The sequence below is a fragment of the Meles meles genome, chromosome 6 (assembly GCF_922984935.1).
Source record: "Meles meles chromosome 6, mMelMel3.1 paternal haplotype, whole genome shotgun sequence".
Taxonomy (NCBI): Eukaryota; Metazoa; Chordata; class Mammalia; order Carnivora; family Mustelidae; genus Meles; species Meles meles.
Window position 1 is genome coordinate 40,291,068 of NC_060071.1, and position 12,724 is coordinate 40,303,791.

At 35.1% G+C, this 12,724-nt stretch overlaps 2 protein-coding genes across 2 annotated transcripts in view; one reads left to right on the top strand and one right to left on the bottom strand.

The window, feature by feature from the left end:
* Nucleotides 1-5: 5 nt before the first annotated feature.
* On the top strand, nt 6-7,313 carry PIERCE2 (piercer of microtubule wall 2). The gene is made up of 2 exons (XM_046009902.1): nt 6-294; nt 6,858-7,313. The coding sequence occupies exons 1-2, from the start codon at nt 277-279 to the stop codon at nt 7,203-7,205; spliced, it is 366 nt and encodes a 121-aa protein (XP_045865858.1). The 5' UTR covers nt 6-276; the 3' UTR covers nt 7,206-7,313.
* Nucleotides 7,314-12,395: 5,082 nt separating this feature from the next.
* The window catches only part of DNAAF4 (dynein axonemal assembly factor 4), a 55,902-nt gene continuing 55,573 nt past the window's right edge, over nt 12,396-12,724 (bottom strand). The window contains exon 9 of the mRNA XM_046007211.1: nt 12,396-12,665. Coding sequence (XP_045863167.1) covers nt 12,556-12,665 — 110 coding nt within the window. The 3' untranslated portion in view covers nt 12,396-12,555. The remainder of the gene's footprint in view (nt 12,666-12,724) is intronic.

Here is a 12,724-nt window from a genome sequence, read left to right on the forward strand (position 1 = left end):
GACGATCCTCACAACATCCGGGCTCCGGCTCGAAAGCGGCTCCGCGACCGGTTGCTATGGAGACTACCACTCTAAAGGATTCGCGGTTTCACCCGGAGGGCGGCTCCCTGGATTAGGCGGATTAGTAGATCCCGATTGATCTAGCGAACTGTTCCTATTCTCTGCGGCTTTAATTGGATGTAGTAGAAAGGCCTCTCCCCTGCGCGCTCCCTGGTCTTCTTGCTATCCGCTGCCGGAGAAGACTGCGTTTGCCGAATAATAAAGAAGATACCGAGAATGACCGAGTACGACTGGGTGGGTTTGGGCAAAGGGCTGAATGTTTTTGACAGCTAGTATTCCTCGCTATAAATTTGGGCACCACGCACCGCCACTCGCCCCACCCCCAAGAAACACCTTTCTAGACAACCACTGGGCTACACAGACGTAAATGCATCGCGTCGAGCCAGAGTTGACTCTGGAAGTATGAAATGACTGGGGATGGTGTGCAACTGCGGTGATGGCTTTAAATGAGAAAAACGTACCTTGTTAATTTTACATTTTCTTACACTGCCTTGTTCAAAAAGGATAGGAGAAAAAAAAATACAGTACACTTGTATTCACTTTTTATGGAAACTTAGAAAGTTAAGGTTTAGGGTTAAACAAGATTCTGTCCCCCAGTGTGGCAAAATAAATAAGTAAATTAATAATAATAATAATAAACAAATAAATAAAAGCATTAACAAGGAGAATGATGCGCCTGAGCAGAAACAAAAAGATGCTTCAAAATTAGACTTTGGGAGGGTTTTTTGCTTTGGTGTTGGCATAGTTAACATTACTTGTGACACAACATCAAAAAAAGAAAAAAAACGATTTTTAACTTTAAAATTACAGCTCCCATAAAGAGCATTTTTATTATCTCAATGACTTGTTCTTATTTATCTTTTTAAAATGTGTACATGTTTATAAGGAAGAAGTTTGAAAAACCCCAGTGGACTGACTTTCTCTAATTCCAGGGGAGCCTGAAAATTACATTAGTGGTCTTTACCACTAAAACAATCTCTTTGTAGATTTTTATTCCTTTCAAGGCACTTTCACAGTCTAATTTTTTAAGACCTTCAATTTTAGAAGAATCATTTACACTTTTAATTAACCTTTTAATCCTTAAGTAAATAATATTTGCTGATCCTGTGTGTAACCTGATAGGGCACTTAAAATAATCCTTCTATTGTTCTTTGTATAAGGCTGTTTTGTTTTTAATTGTATCTAATTTGAACTCCACATTTTAAGAATATCAGATTTGAAGAGGGTGAAACCCAAATAAGAAAACTGCAGTAACCTATGACATAAAGTAAAAGAATGAGTATTTTAATTCTAAGTATGTAACAATTATCCTGGAAGTCAAAATGAATCATGGTAGACCCTAACATTTCCTGGTTGTGTGGTACAAATTATGCCAACACAGTTTATCAGTTAATTTCTCTTCCGTTTCGACTAGATTTGATTTACTGTAATTCTTTTTGAAGAACCTGCATACTGTTTTCCAGACTGGCTGCACCAGCTTGCATTCCTACCAACAGTGTAAAATACTCACTAACATCTGTCATTTCCTGACCCATTAATTTAAGCCATTCTGACTGGTGTGAGGTGGTATCTCATTGTGGTTTTGATTTGTATTTCCTGATGTCGAGTGATGTGGAGCATTTTTTCATGTGTCTGTTGGCCATTTGGATGTCTTCTTAGAAGAACTGTCTGTTCATGTCTTCTGCCCATTTCTTGATTGGATTATTTGTTCATTGGATGTTGAGTTTGATAAGTTTTTTGTTTGTTTTGTTTTGTTTTTTGTAGATTTTGGATACTAGCCCTTTATCTGGTAAGACACTTGCTGGTATCTTCTCCCATTCTATTGGTTGTCTTTTGGTTTTGTCAACTGTTTACTTTTGCTGTGTAAAAACTTTTTATCTTGATGAAGTCCCAACAGTTCATTTTTGCTTTTGTCTCCTTTGCCTTTGGAACATTTCTAGCAAAAGGTTGCTGGGGCTGCAGTCACAGAGGTTGCTGCCTGTGTTCTCCTCTAGGATTTTGATGAGTTCCTTTCTCACATTTAGGTCTTTCATCCATTTTGAGTCTATTTTTGTGTGTGGTATACGAAAATGGTCCGGTTTCATTCTTCTGCATGTGGCTGTCCAATTTTCCCAATACCAGTTGTTGAAGAGACTGTCTTTTTTCCTTTGGATAGTCTTTCTGCTTTGTCAAAGATTAGTTGACCATAGAGTTGAGGGTCCATTTCTGGATTTTCTATTCTGTTCCATTGATCTATGTGTCTGTTTTTGTGCCAGTACCATACTGTCTTGATGATTACAGCTTTGTAATAGAGCTTGAAGCCCAGAATTGTGATGCCACCAGCTTTGGTCTTCTTTTTCAACATTCCTCTGGCTATTCAGTGTCTTTTATGGTTCCATACAAATTTTAGGATTATTTATTCCAGCAGCTCTGTGAAAAGAGTTGATGATATTTTGGTAGAGGTTGCATTGAATGTGTAGATTGTTCTATAGCATAGACATTTTAACAATATTTGTTCCTCTAATCCATGAGCATGGAACTTTTTTCCATTTCTTTGTTTCTTCCTCAATTTCTTTCATGAGTGTTCTATAGTTTTCTGAGTACAGATCCTTTGCCTCTTTGGTTAGGTTTATTCCTAGGTATCTTGTGGTTTTTGGTGCAATTATAAGTGGGATTGTTTCCCTAATTTCTCTTTCTTCTCTTTCATCATTAGTATATAGAAATCCAGCTAATTTCTGTACACTGATTTTATGTCCTGCCACACTGTTGAATTCCTGTATGAGTGCTAACAATTTTGAGATGGAGCCTTTTGGGTTTTCCACATAGAGTATAATGTCATCTGTGCAGAGTGAGAGTTTGACTTCTTTGCTGATTTGGATGCCTTTTATTTCTTTTTGTTGTATGATTGCTGAGGCTAGGACTTCTAGTACTAGGTTGAACAATAGTGATGATAGTGTTCCTCCTGTGTTCCTAACCTTAGGGAAAAAGTTCTCAGTTTTTCCCTGTTGCGATTGATATTCGCTGTGGGCTTTTCATATATGGCTTTTATGATATTGAGGTATGTTCCATCTATCCCTACACTGTAAACAGTTTTAATCAAGAAAGGATGCTGTAGTTTGTCAGATGTTTTTCTGCATTATTAAGAGGATCATATGGTTCTTGTCCTTTTATTAACATAGTATATCGCATTGATTGATTTGCAGATGTTGAACCACCCTTGCAGCCCAGGAATAAATCCTACTTGTTTGTGGCGAATAATCCTTTTAATGCATTGTTGGATCCTATTGGCTAGGATCTTGGTGAAAATTTTGGCATCCATGTTTATTAGGGATATTGGTCTGTAATTCTCCTTTTTGGTGAGGTCTTTGTCTGGTTTTGGGATCAAGGCAATTCTGGCCTCATACAATGAGTTTGGAAGTGTTCCTCCCATTTCTATTTTTTGAAACAGACTCAGAAGACTAGGTATTACTCCTTTAAATACTGGATAGAATTCTTCTGGGAAGCCACCAGGCCCTGGACTCTTGTTTGCTGGGAGATTTTTCATTACTGCTTCAATTTCCTTGCTGCTTATGGATCTGTTCAGGTTTTCTATTTCTTCCTGTTTCAATTTCAGAAGTTTATATGTCTCTAGGAATGTATCCATTTCTACCAGATTGCCTAATTTTTTGGCATATAGTTGCTCTTAATATTTTCTTATAATTGTATTTCTTCAGTGTTGGTTGTGACCTCTCCTCTTTCATTCATGATTTTATTTATTTGGGTCCTTTCTCTTTTCTTTTTGATAAGCCTGGCCAGAGGTTTATCAGTCTTTCAAAGAACCAGCTCCTAGTTAAGTTGATCTGTTCTACTGTTCTTTTGGTTTCTATTTCAGTGATTTCTGCTCTAATCTTTATTAATTCTCTTCTCCTGCTGGGTTCAGGCTTTATTTGCTATTCTTTCTCCAGATCCTTTAGGTCTAAGGTCAGGTTGTATATTTGAGACCTCTCTTGTTTCTTAAGAAAGGCTTGCATTGCTATATACTTCCCTCTTAGGATCGCTGTTGCAGCATCCCAAAGGTTTTGAACAGTTTTTTTTTTTTTCATTTTTCATTTATTTCTATGAATTTTTAAAATTCTTCTTTAATTTCCTGGTTGACTGATTCATTCTTTAGTTGGATGCTCTTTAACCTCCATGTATTTGTTTTCTTCCAAATTTCCTCTTGTGATTAAGTTCAAGTTTCAAAAGCATTGTGGTCTGAAAATATGCAGCAAATGATCCCAGTCTTTTATTACCAGTTGAGACCTGATTTGTGACCCAATATGTGATCTGTTCTGGAGGATATTCCATGTGTACTCAAGAAGAATGTACACTCTATTGCTTTTGGATGAAATGTTCTTAATATATCTGTGAAGTCCATTTGGTCCACTGTGTTATTTAAAGCCCTGTTTCCTTATTGATCTTCTATTTAGATGATCTGTCCATTGCAATGAGTGGGGTGTTAAAATATGTGTAGTGTGTATATATATTCATATTTAATTTGTATATTAAAAATTGTAGTAAATTGCACCACCAGCTACCCAAGTGTTTGTCCAGAAACCTTGTCTACATCCTTGATCTGTCCATCTTCATCACCACCCGCTTTCAATCAATCACCAGACCCTGTGAATTCTACTTCCAAAATATATTTCAAATTTGTTTACTTAATTCCCTCTCTATACCACCCAACTACAGATCATTGTCATCAGTTACTTGGACTGCTGTAGCTTTTTTCTACATCCAATCAACACCCTGACAGCAGCCAAAGTAATCATAGTAAAACTTGTTACTTAACAGCATGCATCTCCTTAAAACACTTTAATAAATTTCCATTGCTTTTACCATAAAGATTCAAATTTTTAACAGAGTCAGCAAGTTTCTTCAGGATCTGGCCCCTGCCCCTCTAGTCTCATCTCAAGTTTTCACCCTAACTTACTTGACTTTGGCCATGCTGAATTTTTCTTTATACCCATTTCTAATTTTTCCTGGCCTTCCAGTCTCAGATTCAATGACACTTCACTAGAGTGGCCTTTCTTAGCCCCCATAGTAGGTTAGAACCCCCTATAAATTTTCATAAATAGCTTATATATTTTTTTCTCCATAGCACTTACCACAATTATAATTACTAGTTGTGTAATTATTTACTTAATGGTTATGCCCACAATGCTAAAATCCCTGAATGTTTATCTCATTCTCTTCTCATTCTAGAATTCGGCAGTATGTCCTTTTCTGACTATGACTTCTTGCAGATCTTCTCTATGATTTACAAATGTTTTATAAATTCTCATGATTCCAGTACAGGATTTAAAACCTTTCTTATACATACTTTTGATAAGTTTACTTTGTACAGATATTTTGTAATTTATGAGAACTAGCCACTGCCCTCAAGAGAACGGAATTCCTTTAAAAGTGAAGTGGACATGCTAACCTTTTTGTTTTGTTTCGTTTTTTTCCAGGTTTATTGAGATATAATTGACATATAACAGTGTGTAAGTTTAAGATGTATTACATGATTTCTTGTATGTATGCATTGTGAAATGATTACCATAATAAGATTAGCACATCCATCACCTCACATAATTAAAGTTATTTTTGTGGTGAGAACATTTAAAATCTACTCTCTAACAACTTTTAAGTATATAATAAAGTATTGGTAACTATACTTATCATGCTGTACATCAGATCCCTTGAACTTATTCTTCTTATAACTGGAAGTTTGTACTCATTGACCAACATCTTTCCATTTCCCTCATCCCCTGGAAATCATCATTCTTCTGTTTCAATGAGTTTGACTTTAAAATTTTAGATTCATATATATGTGAGATTCTCGTATTCTTTGTCTGACTTAGTTCACTTAGCATAACACCCTCCATGTTGTCTGAAATGGCAGGATTTCCTTCTTTTTTTATGGATGATTAATACTTATGTATTAATGAGAATATAGTATATTTATCCATTCTTCCATTAATGGACACATAGATTGTTTCCATATCTTTGCTATTATTGTGAATAGTGCTACAACGAACATGGGGGTGCAGACATCCCTTTGAGATAGTAATTTAACTTCATTTGGGCATATACCCAAAACTGGGATTGCTGGATCATAATGGTAATACTAATTTTAATTTTTTGAGGAATATCCATACTGTTTTCTATAGTGACTGCACCAGTTTGCATTCCCAAAAACAGTGCACAAGGGTTTCCTTTTCTTCACATCCTCGCCAACACTTGTTATTTGACACAAGCCATTCTAATTCAGCCATGAGGTTGTACCTCATTGTAGTTTTAATTTGCTTTTCTCTGATCATTAATGATGTTGAACAACTTCTCATGTTCCTGATGGCCATCTGTCATCTTGTCTGGAAAAATGTCTATTCAGGTCCCCTGCTCATTTTTAATCAGGTTATGTTTTGTTATTGCATTGTATGAATTCCTTGTATATTTTAGATACTAATCCCTTATCAATATGGTTTGCAAATATTTTCTCCCTTTCTGTAGGTTGTCTCTTCATTCTGTTGATTACTTCTTTTGCTGTGCAGAAGCTTTTCAGTTTGATGCAGTCTCACTTATTTTTGCTTTTGTTGCTTATGCTTTTGGTGTCATATCCAAAAAATTTATGCCAAGAACATCACAGAGCTTTCCCTGTGTGTTCTTTTCTAGGATATTTGTGCTTTCAGGTCTTACATTTAAGTCTTTAATTCATTTTGAGTTAATTTTTGTGAGTGATATGACAGGGTTGGTGCCAATTTTAATTTTTTTCCCAAAATTTTAATTGAGAATGATTTGATGTGCTTATATTTTAGGACAAGAAATGTGCTTCAGCTTCAAATTCAGGAACAGAAGTGAAACCTGAACAAGTTCTTCCTTGTGTGAATCCTGGCAATCCTGTGTTTTCATGTATGTTGGACCCAAAGACTCTCTTTACAGCTACCTCACTATCAAAACCTAAGATGATTATGTATAAAACCAATTCAAGTAATTATGGTGAATTTTTACCTAAGCCACAATTTTTTCCCTGCAATTATACTCCAAGAGACCAAGTATTTTCAAACCATATCAGAGCTACTGGATTTTATCAAAATAACTCTCTAAACACTACACCTGATAGAACCAGAACCCTTGATTTTCCTAATTTTCAACGTACTCTATGAAAAATACATTCCTTTGCATATTTAAGAGTAAATTACTCAGGAAAAGTGCATTTAAAATCTAAGGCTAGAATACCTAACTTGGAATATAAAAGTATTTGAATTAGTTTAAAAAATACTTTAAGAAATAAAACATTTGAACTGATACCTGAATAACAGTGACTTCTTAAATAAAAAATGTGTTCAAAATAGAATAAAAAGAGACATGTTTTAGTAAATCTTGGCTTTATTTAGTACATGTTCTCCAAAAGTTTCAAAAGGCTCTCAAATTAGTGTTTTCATTTTCTTTGGGTAAATACTCAGTAGTAGATTTATTAGGTCATATGGTAATTCTATTTCTAATTTTTGAGTAACCTCCGCAGTGTTTTCCACAGTAGCTGTACCAGTTTGAATTCCCACAACAGTACCTGAGGGTTCCTTTTTACCCACATCCTCACCAACACTTGTTATTTCTTGTTTCTTTGGCACCAGCCATTCTGATAGGTATAAGGTAATATCTCATCGCGGTTTTGATTTGGATTTCCCTGATGATGAGTGATGTTGAGCATCTTTTTGTGGGTCTGTTGGCCATTTGTATGTCTTCTTTGGAGTTATGTCTGTTCATGTCTATTTTCAGTTTTGAAATCTGGGATTGTGATACCTCCAGTTTTGTTCTTTTTCAAGAATACTTTGGCTATTTGGGGTCTTTGGGGTTCCATACAAATTTTAGGATTGTTTGTTCTAGTTCTGTGAAAAATGCTGTTGGTATTTTTATAGAGATTGCATTAAATTCGTAGATTGCTTTGGGTAGTGGACATTTTAACAATTTGTTCTTCCTATCCATGAGCATGGGATATTTCCCACTTGTTTGTGTTATCTTCTATCTATTTCATCAATATTTTATAGTTTTCAGAATACAGGTCTTTTCTCTCTTTGGTTAGATTTATTCCTAGGTATTTTATTATTTTTGGTGCAATTGTAAATGGGATTGTTTTCTTAATTTCTCTTTCTGATACTACATTATTAGTTTATAGAAATGCAACAGATTTCTGTATACTGATTTTGCATACTGCGACTCTCCTGATTCATTTATCAGTTCTAGTTTTTTTGGTGGAGTCTTCAGGGTTTTTAATATATAGTATCATGTCATCTGCATATAGTGGAAGTTTTACCTCTTCCTTACCAATTTGGATGCCTTTTGTTTCTTTTTCTTGTCTAATTGCTGTGGCTAAAACAACCAGTACACTATGTTGAATGAAAATGGTGAGTAGATATCCTGTCTTGTTCCTGATCTTATGGGAAAAGCTCTCAGTTTTTCCTCATTGAAGATGATGTTAGCTCTGAGTATTTTTTATAGGTAGCCTTTATTATATTTATGTCTCTTCCCACTAAACCTATTTTTTGAGGGTTATCATGAATGAATATTATTTCTGTCAAATGTTTTTTTCTGCATCTGTTAAATGATCACATTGTTTTTATCCTTTCTCATATTGACATAATGTGTCATATTGATTGATTTGTGAATATTGAACCACATTTACATCCCAGGAATAAATCCAACTTGACCAGGGAGAATGATTTTTTTTAATGTATTGTTGGATTTGGTTTACTAATATTTTTTTGAGGATTTAAGCATCTATGTTCATCAGAGATCTCTCTCTCTCTATCTATCTTTTGTGTAGTGACTTTATCTGGTTTTGGTATCAGGGTAATGCTGGCCTCATAGGATGAATTTGGAAGCTTTCCTTCCTCTTCTATTTTCTGGAATAGTTTGAGAAGAATAGTATTACTCTTCTTTACATGTTTGATAGAATTCACCTGTGAAGCCAGAAGTGACTCTATTTTGCACTTGTTTCTTTTTTTAACATGTTTGCTAAGCAGCTTTATGATGTGATTTACCATACATCTGCTTGTAAGGAGAGTGAATTTTCATATAACCTATTATCCTCTTAGGCATGCTCACTCAATTTCTACTTATGAATTAATAGTAAGTAGGCAGTCTGTTTGGTTCAGTCAGTTTGGTTCAGCTTGGTTAATGCGAATCTGATGCTCAGAGATGGGTCAGCTCTTGATAGGTCTTTGTCTGAGAGGGAGACTGAGCCAGATCAGTTCAATAAGATAATGAAATACACTTTTGTCAGTCCTTTTGAGAGATCACCTACTAATCTTTTCCCCAGATGGTATGTGTAAAAATCCTTTGCCCATGGGATGCCTGGGTGACTCAGTCATTTAAGCATCCAACTCTTGGTTTCAGCTCAGCTCATGATCTTGGGGCCATGAGATAGAGCCCCATGTCAGGCTTGGCACTCAGCACTTATCCCCCCTCCTTCCTCGCACCCCCCACCCCGCTTTTCCCCTCACTTGCTTACTCTCTGTCTCTCAAATCAATCAATCTTTAAAAAAAATATTTTGCTCTTTTTGCCACATGGATGAAGCTCACTGGAAAGTACTTGACTTGCTAGTGACCGTGGTCTCTCCTTCACCAAACTCTAAGCAGGTTCCTCTAAGCCACTTTTTCAACTGGGCCTGATCCTTGGGCATTGTCCTCAAGAGCTCAGTTGTTAGCAAGAATGCTGCTAAGTTGGTTTAGCCAGAATCCCCATTATCAGTTTTGATCACTCTCAATATCTGACCAAATTCTTCATCCCCCACAATCTCCCAGATGATACCCAGTCAACCTTGCCTGCGTTCAGCAATAATTCTGTTAATTCAGTTTAGCCAGAATCTCCCTACCCCTGATGTTTCCTTTTAGTAATTTTCCAACCACTGACAACCCCAGCCTTCAACCCAACTTGCCCCTTAACTATAAATCATCACTTGTCCATTGTCCATGCTATATTAGGAACTGACCCCAGTTCTATACTGAGGTCTCTTTTCATATACTGCAATAGTTCCCAAGTGAAATCTGTTTTTACTGCTCTACTGTCCAGCTCTAGTTTTCCTTGACTCTAGGAAACCAGGACAGGATATGTTTATACATACATATGTGTTTACTTTCCATTTAGCTCTTAAACAGCATTTATCTATTAGCAGTAATATTTTTACTTATCAGTAAAGAGCTAAAATGTATAAAAGAAAAATTATACCAAACCTGGTCTGAGACAAACCTTTTTGCTTGATGTAATTCACAAACCTCTTTCTGGGAGGAAAGAAATGAGCATTCTTCATAAAATGCTTAAGCACTTTAATGCGATAAAAACAGGTTCTGTGAATCTAGCTGACTCTCAAGTGACTATCAGTCAAAGGGCAAGTAGAATATTAGAAAATATTTTATTTTTAAATTAAGTCTAATAATAATTATTTACTATTACTATAAAACCTCCACAGCAAAAATGGACTAGTCATGCTCTTTCCTTTGTAATCAATATTTTGATATAGTTTTGATATTTATTCATAGCCAAAATTGTCAAAAAGTTGTCTTTATTAATAAACAGGTATACTCTGTATTTATGTATGGCAATCACACAGTAGTGGGAGATTAAATATTCCTTCAGTTTACATTTCTGTAACAGCTACGTTTAGCTTATTATCCACTTGGTATCTTGAAATTAATTTCAATCAAATAATTGACATGAAAAAACCCAAGGGACTACCATAAGAATTTTTTTCTTATCTTTTATTCATGGGCCTTAGTAATAATTAGCACTATTGTTTGGGAGGTGTGTTTTCATCATAAAGGACATAGGAATGTTGTAGCAATATTTCAAATCTATCACTTCAACTTAAGACAAAAAGTCCCTTGCAAACAATAGATTGCTCAAAAGAGGTCAAGTATTCTGTGAATACAAATTTGTCTGTTGAGTAAATATAGTCCAAGACTTTATTTAGAAAATAGGGCCAAAACTATTAATAAATAACTAGTTAAGACTATCCCTTCTTTCCACTAAGGATAGATCTTCTGCCCTTAGGGTAGCTATTGGTTGTAGTCTTTTTTGGGGGGTGGGTAGGTGGAGGATGGTAATAGGAAGAGACTGAAGAAACACTAGGTTGGTTAACATATTTTTAATATCAAACTGGTATTTGACACACATGGAGACCCATCTTTATTTTGATAATGTTTATTTTTTAAAATAAAAACAAACCATAAGAAAAAGCAATCCTACTTTATTAGAAGGTCTATTAACTGGACAAGGCTGCTATGTAATTTATCTAAGGTTGCTTTGTAAAAGTAAGTCTCAAGGTTGCTGAACTAGGATACCCTTATTGGTTTAAAAAAAAAGAAGAAGAATGAAGCTGTTTTGTGGTCCATTTGAATGACATCAGATTACCAAATACTATAAAAAGTTATTCCTAAATATTGTGTTTTGTATTTCTAAAAATTCTCTAAATATAATCAGACAATTGTGATAATTACCATATACAAAAGGGAAGCTGTACTGGTTTTGCTTAAGGCTTGCCTCATTGCTGTGGTACAACATAACCGGTGGTACAGTCCAATGCCAGTTATCATAACATTCTATGTTAACATTTGCTGTATTTTTCTTTTTCCTATTATAATTGAAGCTACTAGAAAATACTCATTAGAAAACTTATCTTCACCAGATAGTATGAAATATAATCAGTGCTTTGGAAAACACTACATACAACTAAAGTCAAAAATAAGGTTTTCTTAAACAGGGTGCCTGGGTGGCTCAGTCTGTTGAGTGTCTGCCTTCACATGATCCCAGAGGTCTGGGATCAAGTCCGAGTTGGGCTCCCTGCTCAGCAGAGAACCTGCTTCTCCCTCTCCCTTTGCTCTAAGCCCCTGCTGCTCATGCTCTTTCTCTCTCACTGTCTCAAATAAATGAATAAGATCTTTAAAAAAAAGCGGGGGAGGGACGTTTCCAAACAGTTGTTTTGCTAGGTTGAACTGGTCTACCCTTCCACAGTGGGATGGAGAAGTAAAGATTTTGTGCTTTGAATACTAGGTGAATATCAGTACTGATTATACTAAGGTCAACCATTCAATTAAGTAGTACATTTAATTTAAAAAATTATAAACATAGTCTTCTATTTTCAAATTTTACTTTGTCAGAAATTAGTCGGTAATGTCCTAGTACTCATCACACCAAGAAATATTTTGTTAGTTATAAGGGTGAACTAATTTTAGTAACAGCAACAATAACAACAAAAATATATGTAATTAATCCATGTATTGAAGCAGCAAAGAATTAAATCATTCTTAGTTTGATTTACTCATTCAGAAACCATTCAAATCAAACATTTCATTTTCTATAGATTTATAATATTTTGCCATCTACAGAACTAGAGAATGTAAAAAAAAAGTGATTCTGCACAATCAGCCATAACATTTACAAAGATTCCTAATGCCTCCAGTTATTTTTGAAAAACTTAAAACAATACCTAGTACAATACCTAGCTGCTTCAGCAGTTGTTAAGATTTTAGTTCTGTTCCTTGAATTATCTTCCGAATCTTCTCAGCATCATTTTGTACAATTTTATTGGATGGATCAATCTTAAGTGCAGCTTCATAATCTTGTAGGCCTATATTTATATTGCAATGATGGTCAGTAAAATTAATATTTTATAAATCCTTGTGTTAC